A 27,977-nucleotide genomic window follows, 5' to 3' on the forward strand; every position below is an offset into this window, starting at 1 on the left:
GCAACTAGAACAAAGGGGAACGCTCGTGAGAAGGCAGCTCCGCTGACTTGTCCAGGGTTGGTTTTTAAACCACTAACTGAATACTGCCCTATTGAGAATGACACTTACAGCATGATATCTAAACCAGGAAGCAAAATATGGGCTTGTGTATGTTGCTGTATTTTATGAAATTAGATGTTTAATTTGGGTGTACTGTTTTTAATTTGTAAGCTTTTATGTGGGGGGCATAAATGACCTATAACAATACTAACAGTGTAATAGCGTGATTAAGACCCAGTGGGCAAAGAGCCCCACATAAGAGAACTTTATTTTGGTGAAATTGGTTTGGGGGATTCTAACATCCCAGCTGTAGTATTGACAACTCTTATAACATCTGGAGGTATTGTTTGATAAAATGCTCTAAGGCTGCAATCCTAAACTCATCTGGAAATATGCCCTCCAAGGAACCCAACTGAAAAACCACTCCCTAAATCACACTGTACTGATTAATTTCCAGCAAGTCTCCAATATTCCATTCTTGGGCAAGTTGTTGGAGCATGTAGTCAGCTCCAGAGGTTTCTGGATGAGGTGGATTATCTAGATCAATTTCAATTTGGCTTCAGACCTGGTTATGGAACAGATTGCTTCGGTCATGTTGATGACACTGGGAACTGTACAGGGGGATTGTGTCCCTGCCAATTCTGCTGAATCTCTTGGCAGCTTTTGATACCATCAAGTACGGCATCCTTTTGCAGCTCTTCTCTGGGATGAGACTTGGAGGCACTGTTCTACAGTAGCTGTGATCCTTCTTGGAGGGGCGATCTCAGAAGGTGGTGCTGGGGGACTTCTATTCAACACGCTGGCTGTAGCTTGTGCTGTTTCTCAGGGTTCCATCTTGTCCCCGATGGTATGTAACATGAAACCACTGGGAAAGGTTGCCTGGAGTTTTGGGGTTTGGTGCCACCAGAATGCTGATGATGCCCAACTATATTTCTCCATTTCAATCCATCAAAGCTGCTATAGTTCTATATCAGTGTCTGGTACCAGAAATGGACTGGATGAGGGTGAATAAATTGAAGCTTGCTTAATCCAGACAAGACCAGTGGTGTAAATTTTGAAGTGCAAGCGCTGATCATGACAGTCCCCATAGTCATGCCCTCAAGGAGAGTCCAAAAATTCAGGCAGCTGTGTTGATCTGTATCAACAAACCCATTCTAGCAGTTCTCTCCCCTAGAAGTAGTTCTTTCTAATATGTCTCAATTGCCCATTCAAGAACAAGCCTCCACAAAATACTTTGCATTATAACAGGAAACAATATTTTTGTTGGAAGGTGCACTTCTGCCCAGCTACTGTGAGAACTAAAGTTAAGCTCAGAGGAAACAAGAATTCTGAGGGGGATGGCAGATGACATCAGAGTCCCTGAAAATCAAAATGTTCCAGCACTGCATCCCTGAGAGTTCTGGTTCAGCTATACCACTGGACGAGACAGACATGCACCTGGTTAGTCGAAAGGCAGATCATGGAATAAGGATTCAGCCTGTGCTGGATTAGGGCTACACTTCCCTTGAAGACTCAGGTTCACAGTTTGTCTGTACTCCTGGATTCAACCCTGAACCTGGATGCCCAGATTTCAACACTGGCCAGGAGTGCATTTGCACAGCTGAGGCTACTGGGCCAACTGTTGCTGTGCTGGTTGCTAGAGATGTCTGAGAGCTGGCCACGGTGGCACATGTTTTAGTTACATCCTGTTAGTTCTAGTGTATGCTATGGCCAGACTGTAGGGCTAGTTACAGGACTAACTTGTCCCAGCTATTTCAATGGGTCTCCTATTCCTAGTTTTCACTATATCTTATTTCCCACCCACCCCGGTACTATTTCCCCATTCCCCTTCCGCAAAGCAAGAGGTATGGGGGTTCAAGTCTCCCCCTTCATCCCAAATGGGGGTATGTGTAGCCTCATCCTGTGATTACTTAGTGATCAAAGATGAATGCCCTTTGTACATGTTCATTTGTTATTTCACATGTTCCCAGGTTCATGTCCTAGGATTGAAAACAGCTTCCGGGCCGATTCCTTTCCCTCTCGCCAATATCATAAGAACGTAAGAGCCCTGCAGGATCAGATGAAGGGTCCATCTAGTCCAGCATTCTGTTCACACAGTGGCCAACCACCCATTGACCAGAAACCCACAAGTGGTGTACATAGGCTCACTGCCTCTGGTACTGGACGTAGCACATAGCCATCAGGACTATCCTAACAAATTTAAGCTTTGAGCATGCTAAACCAATACAGAGCATCTCTCCACCGGCGTAAAATCCTGAATTTAAAACGGGACTTCCTGCTTCCGTTTTAAATGCAGGATCATGAGGGACTCCCTTTGCATGTGCTTCCTTTCCCCCTCCTTCTCCCCATATCTGAGGGGATCTCTACACCTCAAGTTTATTGTGCATTCACTCACTCACTATTGCTCACTCACTGAATTGTGCCGGTCTATTACATGACGTCATTGTTGTCCAGTCATTATTCCACTATTTCCTCCCACCTATCCCATGTTTTCCTGAAACGGAAAAAAATGGGTATTTTTCCAGATACGCACAAATGGAGTGCCATGTCCTCCCCGTGTATTTCTCCCCTAGTGTGAATAAAGTCCTGAGTGTGGTTGTTGGGGGCGTGGTCATGTCATTGAAGGTGGTGACGAAGGCCTGATGGGCATTCAGCCTTTCCAGTCTTGTGCCATTTTGGCCCCTTGCCATTTTCAGCCTGCCTGTTCAGAACAGAGCGGCAGAGCGGCAGCACATGGTGGCGTGGGAGCAGCAACATAGGGGCTGAGTGGCAGGGACTGGCCAAAAGCATGGGAAATGAAGGCAGGGCCTGGGGAGATGGGTAGGGGGGCTATCCACGTGTCAGTCCCCATCCACCACTAAAGTGCAAGGGGAGGGAAAGGGGCAGGAATCCAGGAGCAAGTATCGCTGAACCTGGAGGCTGTGTAATGCCTTTTCACGGAAACATAATGCTATGGGAATGGCGATCTACAGAGAAGGAAGTGCGTGTAAAGGGAATCAGTTGTGGTCCTGCATTTAAAATGGAAGCGGAAAGCCCCGTTTTAAATGCAGGATTTTAGGCTGGTGTAGAAATCCCGAGTCTTTCATAGATTTCGCTCCTCTTCTTGCCACTTTTCCTCCCTTCACGGAGGGAACTCAAGCAGAACTCATTATCTATGACCTATTTAAAAATGGAATGCAGTCATTCCTACACCAGCCTAAAATCCTGCATTTAAAACGGAGCTTTCTGCTTCTATTTTAAATGATCACAACTGAAGCCCTTTCCATGCGCTTCCTTTCCCCCACTCCGCCCTTATCTGAGTCTTCCATTACATGTCATTGATCTCGCCCCTCTTCTTCCCGCTTTAACTCTTTTGACGGAGGGGGTAATTTGATAGCTCATTATCTGCGATCTATTTAAAAACGGAACAGAGGGGCATTTAGTGCAGGAGGGCCACGGCTTCATGAGCCCGCCAACTTCCGTGAAGGAGCAAGCTCAATCGCACGATAAAAGCTTCGTGTGAAGGAGCCCACGGCGGCGTTATACCACATTAAAGATATAAACGAACTGTACATAGGAGGGAAAAAACGATTAAATATGCGGGGTTGCCCGATTCCCATTCCTTTTCCGAAGAAGTCAGCTATTTGCCAACGTCCCGGGGGAGGTGGGGAAATCTCGCACAACCCGGAACTCCGCTTTGGGGCAGCTTCGGGAACGAGAGCGCGTCGAAGCGACTGCTTTTGCATCGCGGTAGCCAGAAAAACCTCCGTTTCCGCGGGAAGAGAAGGAAGAGGCGGCGGCGGCGAAGCTCAGCCCTCGTGGGCCGGGACGGGAAGGGGGTGCGGCTATTGCCGCACTGGCTGCTGGGCTGGCCGGCGAGCGGAGATCGCCGCTTAAAGGGAGGAGGCGAAGAAGCGGCCTGCAGGCGAGAAGCGTCTGTTGGAAAGAGCGCGGCGGCCTTTTCCTCGGGAGAAGGTTTGTTGGCAGCAGCCCATACCGGTTCTAGGTTTGGGGATCCCGCCGCCGCCTGCGGGTGCCTCTGCAGGCTGCGGGTTCCCCTTCCCCACGTGTGTCCGGCGGCGGCTCTTGTAGGTTGCCCGGGAAAGAGGGGCGGCTTGGGATGCAGGGCATGGCAGCCCCGGAGGGCCCGTCTTCCTAGAGCCCGAGTGGACGGGGTGTTGGACCCGATACGCCACGGTGGATCCACACGGCCTGTTGTCGTCGTGGGGAGGGAAAGCGTCGCACAGGGCCTGTACGCGCAGGAGAGGGAAATCGCGCGGCAAAATCCCTGGAGGAGGCTGCTGGGCTTTTGCTCCCGGGAGCGGCTAGATCTCGAACCGAGCTTGTTGTGACTCTCCTGACGCGGTCTGTGTTGTGCTCACGTGGACAGCGGGCTGAGGTGGTAGAGTCTTGCCTGTACTGTTTCGAAGACCGCAGGTGGTGATGGGGACGATCGTTTTTGAATGCTTTAAACCACGTGGGCGTGTTTAAAAAAAAAAATCCCCGCATCTCCCTGTGAGGGGAGAAACCTAGCTCATGATGTTCAAGTAGAATATGGGGCAAGCATGATCTAGGTAGCAGAACTTAATTAAAACAAAGTCCAGGGCGGCCTTCTCTGTTGCAGGAAGCGGGTGAGGAAGAGATCCATGTTTTATGGGGTGAGTGTGTAGATCTAGACCACGTGGAGGAAGTGTGTGAGCGGCAGCTGAGCTGATAGTCCTTTGCCCAAAATGCTTATAGAGGTTGGCTGTGGAGAAGTGGGGGGAGAGTGCTAATTCCTACTCCTGAGTGCCTTTTCTCTCTTCCCCTGCCCCTTTGCTCCCATGGTGGCTAATATACAAGCGATATACATCGCTGTTTTTCTTCCCATCACTTCCAGTAACAATGATGTCATCAGAGCTGGAGCATAAAGGAGTCATTTTGTAGTGTAAAATCAGTAGGTCTTTTTAAACCCGTTTTTACAGGAGGGTCCAGCAGTTCACAGATTCTCTCTAGCCTTGCCTTCCTTATGTAAGAACAGATTTGCTATATGCAGTAGAAGTTCGTGGCCACTGGGACCCAAAGGCCTGTTCTGCCCAAGGTAGCTGAACACTGGGAGCCTTGAGGTGATGGTGGGGTGTAGAATTTCAGCCTGCCAGTGAGGGATACTAACCTTTGATGGTTCCACTTGTGTAAAAACAAAACAACAAAAACACTTGCACATGGGGTTGAGAGTGGAAGAGGTTCTAGGGCAGCCTTCTCCAACCTGGCCCCCTCCAGATGTTTTGGATAACAACTCCCAGCATTCCTGACCATTGGGGCTGGGGCTGCTGGGAATTGAAACCCAAAACCTGTGGAAGGCATCAGGCTGCGGAAGGCTGTTTAGACCTTCCCTTCCTAGCATGCTGGTTGTTGGGTTTAAAAAAAACACCTCAAGAAAACATTAAAAAAGGGATTAGCTCTCCTGCTGTCTAAAATGCTGCAGTCTGTCTACCATCTCCTTCTGCTACATGTGTAGATCCATCCCAAGCCCCCTTATACTAGAGGGGAGATTGGTCACTAATCTCTGGTTCTAAAGCTGGGTGGTGGAACTTTTCAGGAAAGATATAGTGACTCCTTTAAATTAATAGGTTTTCAGTTTATGCTGCCTTGGGCTCCTTGGAGAAAAGACAGGATATAAATGAAACAAATGAACAAATACATCATTTATTAACCACCCAGTATGTTGAGACACATAATAGGACCACAATTTTGTTCTGGGAGAGTGATATAATGGACTAAGTCCTCTATGCAAGTGCTCCAGCAGATACATAATCTATCTCTTACGTGAATATGATGCTTCGTGCTTTCCAAATAAGATATTGGCATCTGCTGGACCCTGTGTTCCATGAAGCTCCTCCCCCACCCCCCCGTATTCACTGTATGTGTGGAGGGAAGAGTGGGACCATGTCCATCAGCACTGTCACCTGACATCAGTGTGGCCCGGCCCTTCAGTTTGGCAGAAGAACAGAAAGGGGCTTCTCCTACATGTGTAGAGATATATGTACATCGCTTCTTCATATGATCAGAAACCCTGATCATTCAGGATTCCTGATCATGCAGAGAGTCTATGTGAGTAGAAGCCCCTTTCATATCTTCTGCTGAAAGTGGTGGTGGGGTGGCAAGCGGGTATGGTAGAACCAGCAGGCATGCTGATGTTGGAGATGGAGCCAATTCCGCTCGCCCATCCACACATTCACGGAATATGTGTGCATGGGAGAGCATTTAATCATGTGAAGGCCTCCACTTCACAGCTTTAAGCCCAGATCCAGGTTTGCTACCTCAATGAGAACTAAAGCTTAGATTCTGGCATTTATTAACGAACCACATGAGCTCCATCCAAACATGGCGGGGGGGGGGTCCCCCCCTCTGGATAGGCTCATGTGATTCCTTAGTAGATTCTTGCCAAACCTACAAACCTGCCTGGCTCCTACATTCTATGAAATGTCCCTCCCCTGACTTTTATACACTTTCCTCTCTTGTGCCACTTCACCTTCAGCCTGACATGAGTTGCCATGCTCAGATCTGGAGAGGGTCCTTTTATCCATAAGAGCTGCATAGAAGACAGAACTTTGCCAGGTGCTGTCAAATCCTTTATTGCAGCCCATAAAGGAGCCCTGCCAGAAGATGTCTGAGCCAGTCGATGGAGAATCATGATGGCCTTGCTAGAGTTGCCAACCTTTTCCTCCCCTTGGCAGGGTATCTCAAAACCTGCACAGCTGGCAGAAATACAGCAGCTGAATGCAATGATAGGAAAAAGCTTCAGCTACTGAATGTGGGATTATAATGCATGTTTTAAATGCACAGGAATAATTTGCAACTCTAGATCTTGTTTCTCTCTTTTCAGTTATCACAATTCTCATGTTGAAAAATCTCACAGGGTTTAATTGATTGCTGAAACTATGCCTGCACTGCTATATACAGTCCCTCCCACCAGGTCTGCCCCATCCATTTTGATGTAGGCCAGGGTTCACACGATTGGGGGGCGGGGGTAAAAGAAGCCATCATGATTTGCATAATTACCTGCAGTGCAGCGGGGGTTGCTGTGTCATCTGAACCTGATGCACACTGCAGTGGGGGTGGCTTCATGACTTGCAGTAGGGGTTGTGGGGTGGGTATGAAGTGGTGCGCCAGGTTCGGATAACATGGCAGCCTGTGCTAGATCATGGAAAGTTATGCAAATAGCAGCCGGGGGTGAAAGGAGAAGCCACAGTGCTTCTTTTAACCCAACGATCGTCCAAACCCAGCCATAGTGACTGCTGACCGTTGTGTTCTTCTGGCTGGAGTAGAGCAGCAAAGTCTTCTGTTGAAAGACATCCATCAGCCTTGGCTCAAGGGGCTAATAGCTTAGGAGGTAAATTCTTCCAGATGTGTCATGGTGAGCACAATAATATGTCTTGATCCCAGGTGAAAAAAGTGTGAATGGGGAAACTGTCTCCTTTAGGACAAAAGGAAAGGAGGCCTAGCTTCTAAAAGATGTGTGTAACAGCTGCAAGTGGTCTTGTGGAATTCTTAGATGTTTTCAAGTTCCAGTACTTGCCAGCTATATTGTGAATTGGGGAGCTTCTGGATGAAGGGCTCCTAGTGCTAACAATCAAAAGGCATTTTGCAAGTATTTCATCTCTTCTTCATTAATGGATTTTTCTGGAAGAAATGGTGGAAAAACACCGGGAGGGCTACAAATGGAAGACAATGAAGTCTGGACCAGCCCCATAAAATTCTGTGCATGAGGCAGTGCAATTGCACGATAAAAGTCTTGTTTGGAACCTCCCAGAGTGCCATAAGCAACCTGCTGCTTTGTATGGTACAACTGTTGACATAAAGAGTTGTGTCTGTGTGTGTGTGCCTTAATGATGCAGCAGACAAAAAACTTTGCTTTGGGTCAGTCTCATGAAGCACCAGCCCTGTATGTTAGAACCGTGATGGCTACTTCGTATATTTACAAAGGCATCCATACTTTGGATGTGGAATCTCCCCCAAAGGACAGACCCCTGAGGAAAGGGGCTATAAAATAGCCAAAGCACATGCCTTTATGTCTGACAGCCTAAATACCATGAAATTTTCACCCAGAATTGTGGCAGTGGTAGCTGGGTGCTGCGCACTGGCAAGTTGATACCTTATCTAAATCTAACCTGGCCACTTCCCCATTCATGCTAGGGGAGGCAGGCTGCTTGGGGATCTTTCCCAGGGCATCCTGATGGGAAGAAAACATTAAAAGGCCAGGTAAATCCGGGTTTGTAATTACATCCCCATGGGTAAAACAGCCAGTAACAAAGACTGCAGACTCAAGATTGTAACTGAAATGAATTAAACTGTTTCTGAAACACAGTGGTCAACATGGAGAGTACAGGCATAATGACGGGACTACATACAGGAAAAATGTACACATGTATGATAATGTGACTAATAAAAGAATTGGATGAAACATCTAATAAGAAACAATCTCAGTAAGAATAAAATCAAGCCCTACATTCTTGGTTCTCTATTCTAAGTTACAAAAGTGTTGTTCTAAAGTAACAAGTCCTGCACAATAGGACCAAAAAAGGAACAAGATGATACCCAATGTAAGAACAGAAATAATAAAGCAATAAACAAATGAAGCTATAATAATAAAATGATAGGAAATTTTTAAAGCCAAGCTCTTCTGCATATTACGTTACATCCTAACAATCCAGCCCAGTGACGTTGTTTTAAGTTTCATAGCATCTTGTAAGTCACAATGCATTTTAAGTCTGAAAGTAATTTATAGCTACCAGAGTCCAATAGGTGCAGTGCTTCTTCTTTGTCAGTCCTGCAGGAAGAGAAAGGAAAATGGAACCCTTGACTACTCTGCTTCCTGTACTTTTATATTGATTGGTTGTGGGCTCAAATGTATTAAAAAAGTGAAACCCTGTTTACCAAGTTTTCTAGGAAGAAAGCACAATCAGTATTCCAGCATTTACCACTTACCTTGTAAGCACAGTCCGGTTCAGCATCATCCCATAAACAAGTTCCATTAGAGCACACTCCTGCCAAGTTATTGTTACGGCTTCACCAGCTGTCAAGTCACCAAACAAGGCCTTCCTTATCAGTTAACTAGACCTTCTCGTAACCATCAAAGCCTTTCTCTCTCTTAGCAGCCCAAGTGCCAAGGCCCCTCATAAAGGCAGTGTCTTTTTTTCTCAGAAAAGGTTGTATAGAGCCAGATTTGTACTCTGACTTTATATCAAGAAAATGGCATGCAAGGGCCTTTTCAGTGTTGCAGTCAGATTATGGAATGGCTTATCCCATGAGGTCCATTTGGTCCCCTCTCTTGCTGCTTTTTGCTGACTTGCTAAAACTTCCTTGTTAGGACAAGCGTTTGTCTTGCTGAGCAGATTATTTCTGTGTGGTGGACCCTAATTTTGGAATGTATATCTGCCAAGCCTGTTCCCATTTATATGCTGTTTTATAGGATTGATTTGAGCAATGCAAATGCACTGGAAGGGCAGGGTATAAGTTTTCAATTTAGAAATACTTCTAAAAGGGTAATATTTCATAATTCAGTAGTGATACCAATGTTTGCTGAAAAAGTGGGCTTAATAATTTAAATTTACAGTATTGGTAAATGCTGGTCTGATTTACAGGTGGTGAAAATGGCTGAAAATGGAGACAGCGAAAATATGTCTGACTTGGAAAGGAAGGTCTGTCAGCAAATTGAGGTATGAATGGTCCTTCAATAAATAGCCATTTAGATTGCCTACATCATGCTGGCTGGGGGTGATGGGAGTTGTAATCCAACACATCTGAAAGGCACCAGGTTGAGGAAGGATGGACTAGACTATAAAGTTGGACAGCTACATTTGAGTACTTAATGAAGATATTCCCACACTCCCCAAAACTGGCTTCTGCTGTGTGGTGATATGCACTAGCTGAGGGTTCCCCAACCATTTTGGACCCATGGGCATATTTGGGAATTTGATAAGCTGCTGTGGGCACCATCACAAAATGGCTCCCATAGAGGATGTAGCTAGTCACAGAATGGCTGCCATGGGTGCCTGGCTGGTCAGGAGTGGGGATGGGATAAATAGCAAGGCTAGAGGCTAGGAGTGAGGAGAAACAGCAAAATAAAGAGGTGAGTGGGAGAGAAAGAGCAAGGCTAGGGGCTGAGAAGGGAGAAAAAGGCTAGAATCTGGTAGTGGAGAGATAGAGAGAGCAAAGGGGAAAGGTCTGTCTGGACAGAAGAAAATTAGGTGTGGCCAGGAAGCAACTTTCTCTTCCTGCTTGCTGAAGAGCTGATCAGCAACAGGTTCAGGAACAGGAAGGAAAACCTGGCGCCCTCATATTTTTCAAGTTTTTAATTAAAAATAATTATTTGAAGGAGACAGGGAGTGGACAGCTTTGCGGGCGCTGTTGGAGGTCCTGTGAGCACCATGGCATCCATGGGCACCATATTTACCTGCACTAGCTGATGAAATGTTCCACTTCATCCACCTCAAATCCTACTGTCTGAAATTTATTTTCAAGGTGCATAAGACAGTGGGTTGTTATCCAGTGTTTTTGCTTATGAACAGGAGACTTGTGCTTGCAGAAGGGATCCTTCCACGAGAGAAGTAAAAATGCTGGATACAACCTAATGTCACAATCGTTTTTTCTTTTCTTTTTTCAGTTGAATGTGATAGTGTAGCTAGATCCATGATTATATTGTCATGCTTGCTACCTATTTTCCAAGCATTAGCTTCTGCCACATGCTTTATAATATAAAAGTAGTATTATTAAGACAAGTACTTTATGGCATTTCAAAATGTTTAGCAGAAAACTGGGTATTTTTCATGGTGTGTAAAACATGCACTATAAATAAATGCAGGTGAAGCTCCAAGAAATGCTTTTAGCTGCTATGGAGTTGGAAACTGTCTACTTGATAAATGAAGTAGTGAACTGTCATTGTCCTGGTTCTAATATTTATATTACTCTCGCTTACTATATAGTATTATTTTGGTGATCACAACTTACTACGAGACAGGTTTCTCCAGGAGAAGATCAAATTGGATGATGGCTGGGTGACTTTAGAAACAATAATCAAATTCAACAGGTAAATCCAAGGGTGCTTATGGAAATTGTGGGCTCCTAATTTCGTAGGTGGGAAAATGAGGTCTTGTTCAGACTTATGGTAAATCTGCATTCTATGCTGAATTTTTTTCTTCAAATCCCCAAGAAGAAGGCCCGTTTCACTCAAGTTTCCAGTTTTGCCTATTTACTGAACATGCTTATTTTATTACAATTAAAATATATTTGTCTTTTCCTTTTATACTACCCAGGAGTATAATCCAAAAGCTCTGGGTCATATATAATCCAACATCTGGTCGTGCAGCCCCTGTGCCTTTTTTTCCCCTACAGAATTTATATCTGCTTAGCAGAGCAATTGTGAAATCAAGGATTTCTGTTTTGGCTTCCTCCATACACATGGAAGAACACTAAGTGAGAACACTTACTTGAAGCTTTATGTGCCCAGAACGTTCTAGAAGTTGGTCGTTGTTGTGCAGAGCAGTCTTTCCATGACATGGAAAGTAAACGCCCATGTTTTACAATCTTAACTATGTATTTGCACAATAATAATGCATAACTATGTCATATTTATAATGCTTGATCTGAAAAGAGGGACATTTATGCCACTAATTTGTTTGTTTACATAGAGAAATGGACTTTACCTAAATGGCATGGATCTTAAGATTAAGTTAGTTTAAGGAAATTCACAAAAGGAAAGTTTTCCCATTTCTCTGCCCCCTCTTCAACTATTTGCACTTGTGTGTAAAATATTTACTCTCTGGACAGTCGGGGTGTGGTGGGGGGGCTTGTTAACAATGTGGGAAGGGGTATAGAGGGCTGATGGGGAAGGAGAGACTTGCCTGATCTTATGTAAGTTGGTGGCTGCAAAGAAGAAGAAGAGACAGGAAACCTTCCTTCCATGAACTTTTTAAGGTTGACTTATTTTTGGAATTTAAGAGTTTGGTAGAGGGTCATGGTTTCAGTTTTAAGAGATTGTGCAGACTGCATAATATGCTTGCATTGCATTTAAGTCAGGTTGTGTTTAGAGGATACTTACTATAACTGTTTAAAACAAAAACCAAAAACAAGTCTTTTGTCTTTCTCCTCTCTGCGACCTTTCTTCGTAGATTAAATCGCCTTACAAAAGACTTTGATGTGATAGTGGGGGCATTAAGAAAATCAAAGACTGAGCTTATGGAAGTTAGTGAAGACAAAACTAAAATCCGAAGATCTCCAAACAAACCTTTGCCTGAAGTAACCGAACAATACAAGAATGCAGTGAAAAGCAGATCTGTGTATGTTGTAAGTGAAAATGAGGGATCCTAACGTGATGTTTTTGAAACATTCCAACTTCAGGGAGCCCCTGTTCCATATGAAACTTCCCTGGCAACGCCATGCATGATACAAAGGATTCTGGAGAGCGAATTTGGTTCATGTGGAGCCAGGCCCATTGGGCCTCACTCTTGCTCCCTGTGAAGTGGGTGATTCTAGACTACTGTTAGTGGGCAACCTGTCTTTCAGCAAAGGGCAGTATCCAATAGTGTCATTCTGCAAACTCAAACAGCATTAGTGGAGCATCACTGAATCTTTCCATTGCGCAAGAGGTTGCCCATTATGATTGAGCAACTGGTTGTGTGAGCAGGTGTGCAACAGGTTGCGCAAAACTGCTTGCGCAACCACACTAATGCAAACTTAACTTTAGTTGGATTCTTCTCTTTCGCATAATTGAGAGCCTAGTTTCTGCTAGCACATCATTTGCACTAACGGAATGGCACAGTTGGTTACTGCCCAAAGAACCCCAAAGGCACAACCCTGTGCACGTTTAGACAGAAAAAAAGTCCTATAACTCCCAGCATTCCCAGCAAGCATGGCCAATGGGGAGGAATGCTGGGAGGTCAAATCGCAAAAATCTGGAGGGTCACAGGTTAGGGGAAGGCTGGACTAGACCACTGTAAATGCCCCAAATAATCAATGGATGTTTTGACGTTTTTGTTGGTTTGGTGAAGGGTGTGTGCCTTTATCTAAACACTTAAATATGGAAACTCCCTAAATCCTTATTTTTTCAGAAAGGCTTTCCTCTAGATGCAACCCTTGATGATGTCAAAGAATGGTTAGATAGTAAAGGCAAAGTAGAAAATATTCAGATGAGGAGAACACTTCAGAAGAAGTTTAAGGTAACTCCTCTCAACAGACCTATGCCAATTTTAAAGTGTCATAAGAGAATATTCTACTAATATTCTGAACTAATTAAATACGACTTTTCTTAATCCAGGGATCAGTATTCGCAGTATTTGATAGTGTTGAAGCTGCCAAGGAGTTTGTAGAGACTCCAGACCAAAAGTACAATGACACAGAGCTGATGGTGCTTCTCAAGTAAGTGTGACTTCAGTTATGCGTTTGAGATGGTAACGCACTGATAATGGACTTCGTGTGAGACTTCTAACTTTGGAGTAGGATTGGTGACCTGCTTGAGCAGGCGGGGAGAACCTCAGGCTCCCCAGAAAGCCATGCTCTTTCCCCTGGCCTCATCCTTTCCCCACCACTCGTTCGGTGGTTTCCCAGCTTTTGTGCAGTTTTTTCCCATTCTAAAAGGTTGTAATGTGGCTAATCCTAAGGACTAGTTACTGGCAGTAAGAGCTTTAAGCTAAAGTATGGTGGTATTTTTGGTCTCGCCCCTTTTGCCTTTGGTCCCACCTACCACTGGAATCCCCCCCGCCACCGCCAAGAACTTCAGTTTGGCCCTTGGACTGAAAGAGGTTCAACGCCCCGGTGGTAGAATAAGGTGGATGAACGTTTGTCATCTGATACATCAAACTCCTGTATGTTACTGAACTACGTGGGTTTTCTTCCATCCACTTTTTAAATTACACTTTCCTGCCTTCAGGGCGGGTTGGGCAACATACACTGTCTCTTCCCTCCTGAGCAGTACATCACAGGCAGAAATTAGAACACCATCAATGAGAGTAGGAAAGAAAACACTATCAAGGAACAGAAAAGATCATCCCCAAATATCCTTCCAAAGACATTTATACTTGTCTGTCAGACAGATATGGTCCTTTTGTGTGTTTATAAAGGAAATACAAGGACACCACTTCTTGTAGAACTTGTCATTCTTACTTTGCCCCCTGGGAAAATGACTTTGTTGAATGAGTTTTTCGGCTAAACCGACCCTCCATATTTGTTTGTATTGTAAATTTATAGAACTGACTGTAGCTAACTTCCATTGTAGTTATTTCCTATCTGGCTGCGACCAGCAGTAACAATATTTATCTTGCCCTCATCTCTTTCCTCTAAGCAGGGTGGCCCAACCTTTGTGGCCACACTGGAATTTTTTTTGTGGGGGGGTGCCCTGGGCACCAGCACAAATTGGCTGCTGTATGGGGGTGGCAACTCACAAAAAAGTTCAGTGCCCCTCTTTGCACGTGTGTGTGCGCGCGCGCACACCACTCTTTCTCTCACCCATCTCCATGCAAGTGAATGGAGTGGTTTCTCCATTCATTTGCATGTGGTAAGAAGAAGCTGCCCTGCCCCCAAATGGGTGGATGTTGGGAGATCCCCCCCCCCCAGCCAAGGACCCTTTTGCCTCAAGGGTCCTTGGTAGGGGGTAGGCTTCCATTCCCATCCACCTGTTTTTTGGCAGGGTACCTCCCCCTCTCCCCCTGCCATACAAGTGACTGGAGAAATCGCTCCATTTGTGTGCAAAAGGGGAAAATAACTTGGCAGGTGCCTCAGCCTTGTGGGTGCAATGGCACTGTTGAGCACCACACTGGGGACCCCAGCTCTAAGGAAAGTTTGTTTAATCCTGGCTACAGATGTCAAGGCCTAGAAAAAACCAGGGCGGAGGGGGAGAAAAAATTAAAAATTCCCAGATTTTGAGCATTTAGGGAAAAAAAGTTTCCTCAACTTTTTCTGTTTCTCCTTTTGCCCCCTCCCCCAGGCCTCTGCACCTCTAGTCCTGGCAAAAGACACTACCATCAGACTGCAGCGGATTTTGCTTTTAGGTCTCTTGGCAGAAACTGTGCTTTTTGGATGTGCTTCTCTGAAGCCCATCACACTGAGTGCCAGAAATCTGGTCTAGTATTCCTTGTGTCCTCCCTTTTGCTCAGTCTGCTGTTTAGCACCAGCCCTGATAAAAACGTTAGTAATTCCTTGCAGTCTGAGGAATGGAGAGTTCAGCACACTGAGAAGAAGAACCTAATCATGTGTTAGGGGAGCCAGATGGCCTCTTTTAATAAGAGCTAATTTGTGTTTTGATCTCTAAGACCAGCCTGTCGATGCTAACTGGTAACCTCTGACTGACAGAGCGAAGGTTGGGTATTGGTGGTGATTAGACTGCTTCAGAGAGCAGCCAGACTTCTTAAGGATGGCTACCGTATTCTTCCATTTTAAATAGCCGTAAATTTAACTGCTTAATTAGATTATACTCTGCAGGGATGATTACATTGCAAAGAAGAATGACGAGAGAAAACGGAACAAATTGGAAGCAAAAGCCAAGGCCAAACAGTAAGCTGTGACTTGAACTTGAAATTAGCGTCAATTCTTGTTTTGTCAACATTTGCTCACCTGACTTTCTTGTCTTTTTTGTAACAGGGAGAAAGAAGAGAAACAGAAACAAGCAGAAGATGCTGAAATGGTATATACCCTTTGATTTCATTGACTGTGTAATCCATTCTAATAATGGCCTTGTTTGCCCATACCTCTGTTATGTGTAAATAACAGGATATGGTAGCAGAATAAAGACTTGAAAAGCAATTAGCTAAGACTAACTTGAGTCTGCTCTCCTGGACCTATAAGAATAACAAGACGAATGGGAAAGCCTCAGCTTGATATTCCCAAAACAACACGCTTTAGTACTTGTGAACTTGCTTGCTACAGATGCGAAGGTGTAGCCAGTGTGTGCTAGGGCTCAGTGCTAGAACGTATGAAGTAAGAATAAAGTGCCCCTGAGCAGCTTCAGAGTGCATTTCCCTCCCAGATCAGAGATTGGGATGGGTGGGTGGGTGGGAAGGGTTTAGATGGAAGAGCTTCTTCAGCCTTGGTGTCTTCTTTTTTTCTTCTTTTAGAAATGTACGCACTGGGTGCTTAGCTCATAAGTGCTCTTTACTAGTGCTTATTATGAACCTGCTGGGGATATATGAGGGTGGGACACAGAAAGCAGTTCTGCCTCCCTGAGTCCATTAAGCCATACTGCGGAAAAGGCTGTACTAACAAAGGTGGAAGAGAATTGTTTGCAAAGGCTCATAGAGCTGGTGTATCCCAAGTGGTTGAGACTATAGGCAAAAATCTACCCGTTCTTTTTCAACTTAAAAAAAAAAAGACATTTAATTTAAAATAAGCTGACCACACTCCTGAAAAACTATTGCCAAAGTGCAAAACAATAGTATCTTGATACCACTTGTCCTAGTAAATACCAGTGTCCTGTGCTAAAAGTAGCTTAAAACACACGTGTGTGCACCAGATTTAATATGATGTAAATTAAGTGCCTTGAGCTCTAAGGGAAGTGGTTCTCAACTGGGGGTCTCCAGATCTTTTTTCGACTCCCAACAGGCCCAGCCAGCCAGTAGCCAGGGGTGATAGGTGTTGGAGTCCAGCAAAATCTGGGGACACAAGATTGGGAACCACTGCCTTGTGGGGATGGGGAGATGCTGTATAAATGCTTAGTAGTATTATGGTCACATCACTCTGAATTTGGGAGTTACAGAGCACTGAGGTCACTGGCTCTGTATTAGGCCCACTATATATTGCAGGAAGGCGTGATCTGAAGTGAAGCAGCTTACCTGAAAGTATAGCACCGGCACATGTTCAGAATGGGACCTATATAAGTCACGCATGGGCGGAAACTTATTCAGCCCAAATGGATGGATGTTACAAGCCAGACTTGCGGACTTTAAAAAAAGGGTATTTATTAATGGTGCTGGGCACCAGTCCTCTTCAGGTGTTCATCTCCACGTGAGCATAATCGTGTGTTGGCCCCCCAACTTCATATTCCTGCCCCCCAACGTCCAATCTGAGAACTGAGAAACAGGTCTGAAGAAGGGAGCCTACTCTGTGCTTGTGGTCTGCCTGTCATGATGTGGACCCCAAGGTTCTATATCACAGGAACTTGATGCACCTAGAGTAGGTTCCCCCCTTCAGACCTTTTTCTCCCCCACAATGCTTGGATGGCTGGGGGATGAGGATGCAATGGCAGGGAGCCCTCCTTGGGTGTCCTCCTCCACCCGAACATAACCACATGGAGGAAAAGAGTGGGGCCATGCCTGCTGGTGCTCCCCAAGTATGGGGGAGCAGGTCTGAAGAAGGCAGCCTGCCCTCTGCATGGTTCCACGACATAGGCAAGGAGCAGAGTGCCTCTGTGGGTAGAGCAGGCTCCCATCTTCAGAACTTCTCCCCCACATCACCATGAGTAGGAGGCCAGGACAGAGCCAGAGCGTGACCCTGCTCTCTCCCTGTACATGACCACACTTGTGTGGAGGGAAATGCTGGAAGGGCACCAGGCACTGGTTTGGTGAGTCCACAAACTCGGCGGAACCCTGGACCTCTTTTTAAAGCATGTGTACCTCTTTGTCAAAGTCCTGGGAAGCTCTGAAGAGTATCCTTCTCACTGAAGTCCAATTCATCATCTGGGGAATAAATGTGTGTCCTGTCTAATAGAATCTTTCCCCTCCCCTTTTATAAATAAAAGAAATCTCTGGAGGAGAAGCAGGGGTGCTTGCTGAAATTCTTTGGAGACCTAGAAGATCAGACGTGCCGAGAGGACCTCCACGCAGTTTTCTCTGACCATGGTGAAATCAAATGGATAGACTTTGTCAGAGGTGCAAAAGAGGTCAGATTGAGTTACTGCAGTATTTGTAATGGGTGAAATATTAAGCAAATGGGGCAATGGTTTTAGGGTTTTGTGTGCGTGTTCCAGAGGAGCAGGAGTTGCCTAACATGGATGTTCTTTCGTCTTACATTTACAGGCAGATCATGTGTTAATGCTGAAATTGTAATAGATAACTCGGCAATCCATTGCCAGACTTCTGATGTACTTTCCTCCTAATCAAGGGACTTGTAAAACAATCTAGAACATAAATGTCATTCTAGCTTGCTAGATTAAGCCCTGAGATGTTTGCCTCGTCCTTCTAATTGGCCCTCCAGATAAGAAATCTTAAGCTTACAGATTTGCCACATGAGCAGTGTTCCACAGACCAGAGTAAGCATAAAATTCTTTGGAGCCCTGCTTGGCAGTTGCTATTGCCCCTTTAGGTCCATAGTTTATGGACGGCTGATTTATTCCTATTAGGTAGTGGTCGTAGTAAACTTCTCCATTGCCTGCCAAAGCCAAACATCTGTACCTTGAAGCAGGGATGGGCAACGTGTGGCCCTCCAAGTATTTTGGCCTACAACTCCCATCATCCCCCTCCATTAGCTATGCTGTCTAGGGCTGATGGGAGTTTTAGCCTCCAAGTTGCCCCCCCCCCCCCAAGGGAAAGGGCAAATGACAAAGGGCAGACTCATGGGTGTGCTACCCATGCAGCATCTTCTCCAGGTCATGCCCTTGTCTTGCCTGGGGTAGACCTCAAATGGAAGCAGCAACAAAAGGGAATAGGCCAGTGGACTGCCTTATGGAGGACAGGAGAAGCAATCTGTCATAACCTCAGAGTGATGTCCAATACATAGTACAAATTGAACATAGATGGGGTAGGATGAGGGCTCATGCAGTTTGTCCTGTGTTGTCTTAACTACCACATCCAAGATGGCTTATTAGCAATCTTAACTGCCCGTTCACTGTTGCTGTAGACTGCATAGCTGTGGGAAGCCATCATTTTGTAATCCATTTGAAAGAAAATGCCTCATCTTGGAGAAACTTTTGACAGATGAAAGTGAACTGGGCAATTCCTGCATTGTTTCAAATGTATTTCTGTGTATAGGGAATCATCCTGTTCAAGAGTAGTGCAAAAGAAGCGCTGGATAAAGCCAAAGAAGCAAATAATGGGAACCTGGAGCTGCGAGGCAAGGATGTTACGTGGGAGGTGCTTGAAGGAGATGTGGCAAGGGAAGCACTGAAGAAAATCATGGAAGGGCAGCAAGAATTGTTAAATAAAAAGAAAGGAAAAGGTGACTTTCCCCTCTAGACTTTAAGTATCAGTCTTTGCTTTCTTGGAAGCCAGGTTTTATATTGATTATGGATGTTGGGCAAGAAGTGGGCTGCTTTCCTCCCAGTTAGGGTTCCAGTCCAGGCAGGCCCATCTGTGTGCATGTCTGTACTCTTCAGTGGCCCATGGAAAGGGCAGAATCTGTGCAGATCTAGTTCAGGCCAGCAGCTGTTGCCTGCCCATGGTGGTGGCAGAGAGGGGAAGGTCAGTGGTGGAAGAGCAGCAGTCACTGGAGTTAGGAGGGACAGAGTTGCAAAAGTGGGTGGTGAACTAGTCTATGTAACAAAGAAGAGGGCCGTGGTGTTAGTATGTGCTGGGGCTGAGAGAATGGGATAGAATGTGTTCATCTCTAACAGGGTGTCTTGGATGTTGGGTGGCAGAGGTGACGGTTGGAATCCTAGAACTAGTTCACATATGGCACATACGCTTCCTGATTTCTCATTGTTTGCGGCCAACTGACCAAGACGGCGTTTTGAGGTGATGGTAAAGTTCTGCTTGTGGGGTTTGATCTATGATGGCTCGCTCACAGATGCAGCTATCTGCTATATACTTGGGGAGGGGCCCAGTGGCAAAGCACATGCTTTGAATACAGAAAGTTGCAGGTTGAATCCCTGGTTTCGCCAGGTAGGGATGGGAAAGGCACCTGTCAGAATCCTTGTAGAACTGCTGCCAGTTGGTGTAGACAATACTGAGTGAGTTGGACCAATGGTCCCATTTTGTACAAGGTTCCTTCCTATCTTTATTGTGAGACACACTGCAGTATATCCCTAAAGCTGAGTGTTGGTGGTCTAAGGTGTACATATCTTGCCTGACAGGTCGCAAAGGTAAAGGAAAAGGTGGTAAGGGACCTCAGGGTGCACAGGACAGAAAAGTGAAATTCCAAGGCAAGAAAACGAAATTTGAGAGTGAAGATGAGGAGGAGGGTGAAGACAATGGTACAACAGGTGAGTTGTCTCCATTGCAACAAGCTTCCAAATGCATGTGTTGGGTATGGTGTCTGAAAAATTGCTGTAGAAGAGTAGTTGTCACTTCTTTTAATAATGTTGGTTGGATTTTTCTCGTCTTGAAAACAACACCTTAATAAAGAAAAAAAGTTGGATAAATTCCCCACATTGTAGCATAATTGTCCAGATGTCATATGAAAATGTATCTACCTAGTAACTGGTAGAAATTTAGCTTTGTTATAACAGCTTGAACCAGTTTGATACTTCAGAGAGCTTGACAGGAAAATGAACAAAGGACAGTGCGCTAAGTTTTTCCCTTCCTCCTCCCTCACCATGGGAAGAAGCTGGTGGTCCCATTAGGGTTGGTTGTGTGTGTGGGGTGGTAAGGAAATATTAATTACCATATGGGAAATAGTACATGTCCTAGAGTCCAGAGGTTGGAGCACATTAAGCTGTCCTCAGCATTCCAAATGGCTGGTTCAGAAAGTACTTCTAAAGGCTTCCAGCTGCCATCCCTGTAGAGACCTTGGAAATGATATGTTCTACATAGCCGATTAGTCAAAAGAGACCAGAGGCCCTCTGTTAAAATGGTATCTTAAACCAGAATTTCCTTTGAATCACTAGGTTCACCTTCATTAGCTAGAGTTCAAAAGGGAAGGAGGCCTTCTGATGGTCAAATGTTCCTTAATAGTGGTCTCAAACTGCTGTTCTGCCCAAACACACAGCATAAGCATTTGATACTGTTTTGAAAAAGGGAGCAACAGAAGGATTGTGTACAGAAGCTTTAGTAGTACTTGCTTTATTATCATAGCTGTACATTTGTTGTATATCATAATACTGAGTGAGCTCTCAATCTTGCAGGGCCAGCGAGTCCCAAGAAAAGACCACTTGAAGAGGCCGAGCAAGAAGAGCCTGTCCCCAAACAGCTAAAAACAGAAAATGGAGCTGGAGATGGGGAATAGTTCAGAATGCATTAAGTTTTTTTAAAAATAAGTTTTAAGTCATTCCTCCATTCATCTTTTTTTCACAAGAGAATCTAATAAAATCAACTTCGATGTCCACCTACAAAGAGCAAAGAAGAAAATTAATTTTTGAGATTCTTTCCTTGGGATGCTTGCTTATTTTAACATGCAATTTTTAATAGTTTTACAGTCAGGCTAAAAGGAAAGGCTGAAGAAGCTGAACTACCCTAATTCAACTGTGTATAAAAGTTGTACTTTGCGTATGCCAAATAAACTTAAGCATCTTGAGTGTTAAAATTCAATGAACTATTGTGTTAAATGACAGAAGTGGAACAATAGCTGTGTCAAATTGTATCACTACTTTGAGTTTCATGGAAGAAAGGTGGGCTATAAATGAAATAAATCAACTGTGTACAGTTATCCTGTTCACATAATTCAGTTTTTAATTGCTCTCCAATGCTTTCTTAGAATACCCTCAAAACTTCGACTGCTTTTCCTTCGTAGTACGATGACAGAAAATGTCTGTCTTCATCTGTGGTAGCCTTCCCCAACCTGATGACCTCCAGATGTGTTGGACTACAACTCTCATGCTGGCTGGGGGATGCTGGGAGTTGCAGTACAGCACAGCTGGAAGGCACCAGGTTGGAGAAGGCTAATCTATAGAGAAACAACTTGTTTTTTTCATTAGTAAAGGGGCTTGCTGTAATGCTTTGCATAATTGGAAATACTAAAGTATCTCAGCCCTAGCTTCCTTAGGACTTAAGTTCATGTATACATGCTCTTCACGTAACAAAGTCTAAAATGGTGGAATGGTTTTATATGTGATGAAAGATTGATGGAAGTCCTACAGTACGTTGTGGCTGCCATCCTATTTAAGCACCAAACATGACTGCCCTGTCCATAGTTGTTGCTGCAGATACTGAACTAGTATGCCTGGAATCCGCAAGATGATCACAACGAATGAGTAAACTAGAACTTCCATTGTTAGAGGTGATGGTATTGAGATGCAGCATGCCCCTCAATACCAGTTGCTGGGAAACACAAATGGGAGGGTGCTTTACACTCATGTCCTGCTTGTGGGCTTCCCACAGGCAGCTGGCCTCTGTGGGAACAGTGTTCTGGACTAAGTAGGCCTTTGCTCTGATCCAGCAGAAACTTTATGCACCTCCTTGCATACACGGTGTGCAAGTGACCTAGGTATGAAAATGAGACTTCTAGTTTTCATGGAGGATAAGGCTATAAATGGATTCTGATTACGATGGATATAGATTACCTCCAGTATCGGAGGCAGTATGTCAGTTACTGAGGAACACAACCAGGACGGCGCTAAATGGTTCCCGTGCCTGCTTGTGGGCTTCTCATAAGCATCTGGCCACCGTGTGAACAGAATACTGAACCCAATAGTCCAGTGGTGTGATCCAGCAGAAAGGGACCTGACTTCTGTGCAAGACAGTTGTTCTTGGGGCAGAAGAGAGAAGACTACTATCCTACACCATACTTCAAGTCCGTCCCCTTAGAAACTTGGGTTTGTTTGTTTTTTAAAAAACCCTGGAAGTCAATAACCAGAATTCTGTATTCTGTTCCCAGTGCCAGTGTATGTGCAGGACAATCACAGACATAGTTCTGGTTGAAAAATTCTTATAGGTCATTATTAGCATATGGCTTGGTTGTTAAGCTACAAATTCATATTTTCACTTTGGAGTAAAGGTGGCTTAATACTTACTGATTTCTTCTTGTGAAATTTGTATGAGGCTGGTAGATCATACCTCAGTTCTAAAAATGAAGTGAATAAAATGCATTAAGCTGTAATAGAGACGTGATACCGTTAATGTGTGTATCAGGCAATTGTGTCTCTTAAGGTAAACTACAAATGTGCTGGGGTAATGAAGCAAAATGAGATGGTTGGAAATATGAGATGCAGGAAGATAAGACAGGTTTACACGGACTGAACACATTTTGGATATGGGACCAATTATATTGGGCTACTGGAAATTGAGGACACATTTGTCTACAGTTCAAGGTAAACGTGTCCTGTTGAACAGCAGTAATTCAATTGGATCAACTTCTAAAATACACAGATTTTAAACAATTTACTATTGTCTGCCCCTAGGATGTATGTAATTGAGCTAACTTCCATTTAGTTCAGCCTTCCCAATTTGGTGCCGTCCGGATGTTTTGGTCTATAACTCCCAGCATTCCTGACCATTGGCCATGCTGGCTGGCGCTGATGGGGGTTGAAGTCCAGAACATCTGGAAGGTACCAGGTTGGAGAAGGCTGATGTAAACTTACAAAATGACATTCAGAATAGCTTTGTGTTCAAACTTTTAAAAGGCTCAAGGAAACATTTGCTATGAGACAACCTGAGAATTAAGCCTAGCCTGTTTTCAGGGTAGACCACATAAAACAGTTGTTTTGCTTATCTTAAATATATATTATATGCTCTTCCTCAGCAGTTTATGTATGATTCCCATGTTGCCTCCCATCTAGGTAGTTTACAGGGCCAAACCTTCAGTAGGGGAACTGTATAATGTGCCTTCAGGCTGTCCTGAACATTATAAGCTAGTTCTTACCTGCTAAAACTTCCATCTTCACTTTCCATTCATCTGCTTTCTTCTGAATATGCTTAGAATGGAAGAAGTGCAAAGTATTTAGTGGTCATATTAATACTGGTGAAGGTGTGCCTAAACTCTTTAGAATTGAAGCAATAGTTGATGTAGTCCCCCCCGCCCCGCTTTTTACCGCTTCCATCATAACCAAAAGGCAATACACTTTTAGATTTCGCCAAGCATAGCTAATCATGACATTATGTTCCAAGGCTGTGATCTTCACACTGTGGAGCATCCATGAGTTCTGACCCTATTGCTCTCTTTAATAAGGTGCAAAAGCACAAACTTGCTAGAGACGTACTTGTCGGGTTGATGTTTTGTGTAAGGAATATACAGCTGTTCTTGCCATCTGCAGTGCTGTGTTGAGAAAAGCCATATCCGTACCTATGAAAATAAAGACTCTTAAAAGTTTGAAGCCTCCCTTATTCAGTAATCTTAAGTATGCCTATTGCCTGATCCTAAATGGGTAACGTCTCAGCAGCCTTGAGAGGTGTTGTCACAATAACGAAACAGATTTCAAGTTTTGTCCTGCTGTGGTTGAGAATTTAACAACTTCTGAAAATTGTTTAGTTAGGAAGGCAAATGTCTCCTAGGTTTGCACCACTGAAAGTCTAGTTAAATTGAGTATATTTGAATATTCAGCTTCTGGAAACTATAAAGGTGTAATCCTATGCATGTTTAGACAGAAAAATGTCCTAGAACTCCCAGCGTGACCCAGCCAGCATGACTCGGTGGGGCATGCTGGGAGTTGTAGGACTTTTTTCTGTCTAAACATGCATAGGATTGCACCCTAAATTGAGTTGTGCTTTTGTAACTATTCTTGGTTCTCCTCTCCATTTTATCCTCGCAACAATCCTGTGAGGTAGGTTAGATTGATAGTCAGTGACTGGCCCAAAGTCACCCAGTGAGCTTCATGACTGAGTGGGGACTGGAAGGCGGGTCCCAAAGTCCCAGTGCAACACTTTAACCACTACATCACACTGGCTGGCATATAAGGGGAATGATTAACAAGTAGAATACCAAAAGCTTTTGTCCTTAATCCAGTGCAAATAACTTGGAGAGAACAGAAAATGTAGCAGTAGAAATTGTAGCTGACACCAAATTGGAAAAGACTGAGCATCTTTGGATACAAGAAATTTAATTAAAAGTGATCTTAAAGTGGACTTACTAAATTGCATCCTGATTTTTTCCAAAGTTCTTATGTCATTAAGGACAACAAAAAGCAAGCTGTTACATGAGAAATGTGTGTCTGGCAATGATACATTTGGAAAAGGAAATTATAGTTGTCAAACCAAATATTAGCAGTATAATTAGAAAGCAGACAACCTAGTCTGTTGCATCAGTAAGTGGAATAAGACATGGACCCTATTTCCACTTGACCTTTGGTTTCACTTCTGGCTTCCCTGCTTCAGAAAATAAGAACTCTGAAGACTTTCAAGCAGAGCAATAAAAATGATGGGAAGTGTAGAGAAAAATACATGAGGGAACTGGGTTTATGTAGCTTGGAGAAGAGAAAATGAGAGCGGAGTCTTCCAGTCTACAAAGGCAAGAGAGAGATGAGGGTAAATTCTTGCCTAACAACAGAAATGCAGCCAAAAAGATTTACACTAGACATTAGGAAGAACTTTGTAGGGGGTTGACTACTGGAAAACCATGTTGAGAAGTTTGATTAGACAAACACTTGGTTGAATGATTTCTGATGGATTCAGACCCTTAGTATGGGGGGCTGACTGAAGAACATTTTAAGATCCCTTAACCACTCCTCCTCCCCACCAAATTGCCTTGTCACTGGAAATGAGGGGGCATCATCTTCTGACAGGGATGGTTTTGGGTAGGGGTCCAGATAAGGTTCCTTCCCATTCAGTGAAAGGACCACTGACCTTTATTGTGCTTAGTTCCAAATGGAGGATTCATAATAACTGTATCAAATGTTTTTGGCATTTTGTCAGGAAAAGAACATACATTGCACTGAACCATGTCAATATTTGTGAGCTCAAATTCTTCAGCATTCCTGTTAAATACTTCCAGGGCATCAGCATCTATGTCAAATCCTATACATAACCTGGAAAAGGGTAAAAATAAAAATAAAAACTAATTACATAATATGTGACTATATTATTTTGAAAAAATATACTGGTCCCTGCTCCTAGATATCTATATTTAGGGTATGTATAACATGAAAGATTGCATGCTTACTCGGAAATGCATCTGATGCCTGCAGTTTCTACTGCAGTGAGCGAAACATGCATGAAAACCTTTATATGCATAGATCTCCTCAGCCAGACTAGGAAGTTAGCCTCATTAAACAATTTCTAAAACTTCATTAATTGCACTTTTACAGGTTGACTGATTTCATCCAGACTTTCTAGATATAAGTTTGGTTAATTATTTTACAGAAGTATTAGCACCTCTTCATTTAGTTTTATAATAAGAAGGGAAGAACATGGGTGTAAGACACCTACCCTGCCCCCAACATAGCACTTCCAATGCTCAGCACACCACAACCGCATCCAAGATCTGCAACGGTCTTGTTTTCAATATCACCAAAAGTATTATGAATTGTATAAAGCATACATGCTGGGGGATAAAGACAAAGAAATACAGGTGATAGATTCAGGGCAAATACATTATTGTCCTGAAATGAAGATAATCTAATCTGTCCCATTCTGCCCACCACCCCAACAACTAAAGCAGCATCTTATATGCCCAAGCACCTCTAATGCATCAGACAAATTTATAGTGGGCAACCAACTAAGACTAAACAAGATACAACTGCAGGACAAATAAAAAAACAAATCCAGGTGGCTCAAGCAAGCCAGTATACCAATGGCTATAAGGAAAGGCAAACAAGAACCACACAAGGGCTGTGAAAGTCCTGCATGGCCTCAGTTACGGGAATCACCTAGACTAGAAGAATATGCTGTTCCACTGAGCCCCACTTGATAGCTTTCCTTCCCATTCCGGAGGCCTGGTTTTTCAGAGGGGGGCAGGGAATCTAGTCTTTACCCTAATAGGTAAAGGCGATCATAATTCAATATTTATCAATTAGCAAACTTCTCTTTCAGGGATATCAGATAAGTTCTTGACTCCCAACATTATTCCTGATCTACAACCTACAGCTAGTTAACAGATACCTTGAAAAAAATGAGGGACTTCAATAATGGTGCGATTGTGTTTAATATTAAACCACTCGGGTATCAGTAGGTTATTAACAACCATCAGAACTTCTAGAATGAAAATACCTTCTAGAATTAGCTTAAGAGTTTGCAGGATACACTATTTATGGGACAGAGAGAATATGGAGATTTACCTGCAATATGTGGCCTTGTTGGATATTGCTCAAGCAACAGCTTTGGATTCTCAAAATAATCAACTTGTTGAAGATTGCTTTCAAGTTCTTTAAGCTTTAATTTCTGCATGCTTATGGTTTAAGCTTGAAAAAATAAGTTTGTAATCAGATACGCAAGGAAATTAAATATAGCCATACTGTTTCCTTTATGCACAAGATTAAAATGCACAGTTCCTATTACTTTTGTTTTTCTTTGTTCCTCATCCCTGCTGCATTTATTATACGTTTAGCAAGAATTGTTTAAAAATCCCTGGCATTTTGTATATATTAAATTCAAAGCATGAAATAAAGTGTTCCCCACACAACAAAACGATAGCTTTTCTATTGAAATCCTTAGACTCACAATATGGTGGTGGTTAACTCAGAACATAACAAAGCCCTAAATGAAGCCTAAGTAACTGAAAACAGAAGCCACAATAGGGTAAAACCTTTATTGGGACCAATTAGTTGTGACCTCTCCTTCAGGATGGCTGTTAAGAAGTAGGGAGAGAAAAGGACTGGGATGATATTGAAGCCCCAAAGTCTGCAGTCTAACGGACCATTATTAACTCCCTGCAGTCTGATACGTTGCACTTACTCCAAAGTAAGTGCGCATAGGGCTGCATCCTTACAGGAGGGAAAACCAAGTTCAGCCAATATTTTATCTGCATTCTCCCTAACGTATCGCTACAAATAATTGCGAAACCTTTTGAAAACGGAAAATATACCCAAAGACGTGTCTCCAGACATTTTCTACGACATCTAGAAAGAGATCCCAAATCCATTTACCTTTCCTGTGGCTTCGCCAAAGATCACACTTCCGCTTTGTGCAAGGACTTCAGCGATCCCCCACACCCGGAGGAAACACAGCCCCTCGCTTTTAGTTCCTGTACTGCAGCAAACCCAGCTCAGGAGTCCGCCTGTGCTTGCCCCCTCTTCTGGAAACAGGAGAAATGGAAGA

General features: G+C 43.9%; 2 protein-coding genes across 5 annotated transcripts; one reads left to right on the plus strand and one right to left on the minus strand.

The window, feature by feature from the left end:
• Positions 1–3,913: 3,913 nt before the first annotated feature.
• Positions 3,914–24,099, plus strand: SSB (small RNA binding exonuclease protection factor La). Its single transcript, XM_084812429.1, has 12 exons — positions 3,914–3,993; positions 9,642–9,716; positions 10,983–11,086; positions 12,168–12,342; positions 13,107–13,214; positions 13,313–13,413; positions 15,472–15,543; positions 15,631–15,673; positions 17,723–17,863; positions 18,951–19,137; positions 19,991–20,119; positions 20,981–24,099. Exons 2-12 carry the CDS (start codon positions 9,651–9,653, stop codon positions 21,079–21,081), a joined length of 1,227 nt encoding a protein of 408 aa, XP_084668555.1. The 5' UTR covers positions 3,914–3,993; positions 9,642–9,650; the 3' UTR covers positions 21,082–24,099.
• On the minus strand, positions 8,330–27,845 carry METTL5 (methyltransferase 5, N6-adenosine). 4 transcript variants are annotated; one of them, XM_084812467.1, is made up of 8 exons: positions 27,806–27,845; positions 26,999–27,121; positions 26,151–26,265; positions 25,569–25,750; positions 23,990–24,072; positions 23,653–23,704; positions 22,805–22,854; positions 8,330–8,827 (listed from the first exon to the last, which is right to left on the minus strand). In XM_084812467.1, the coding sequence occupies exons 2-8, from the start codon at positions 27,105–27,107 to the stop codon at positions 8,822–8,824; spliced, it is 597 nt and encodes a 198-aa protein (XP_084668593.1). In that variant the 5' UTR covers positions 27,108–27,121; positions 27,806–27,845; the 3' UTR covers positions 8,330–8,821. The 4 variants fall into 4 exon arrangements, with proteins under 4 accessions (XP_084668593.1, XP_084668603.1, XP_084668579.1 ...); XM_084812477.1 differs by having other exon boundaries at positions 27,745–27,845; XM_084812453.1 differs by lacking the exon at positions 8,330–8,827 and adding an exon at positions 20,889–21,181.
• Positions 27,846–27,977: the final 132 nt, after the last annotated feature.

This window comes from Heloderma suspectum, chromosome 1, assembly GCF_057233095.1.
Source record: "Heloderma suspectum isolate Gila_16-S chromosome 1, 16-S_ref, whole genome shotgun sequence".
Classification (NCBI taxonomy): domain Eukaryota; kingdom Metazoa; phylum Chordata; class Lepidosauria; order Squamata; family Helodermatidae; genus Heloderma; species Heloderma suspectum.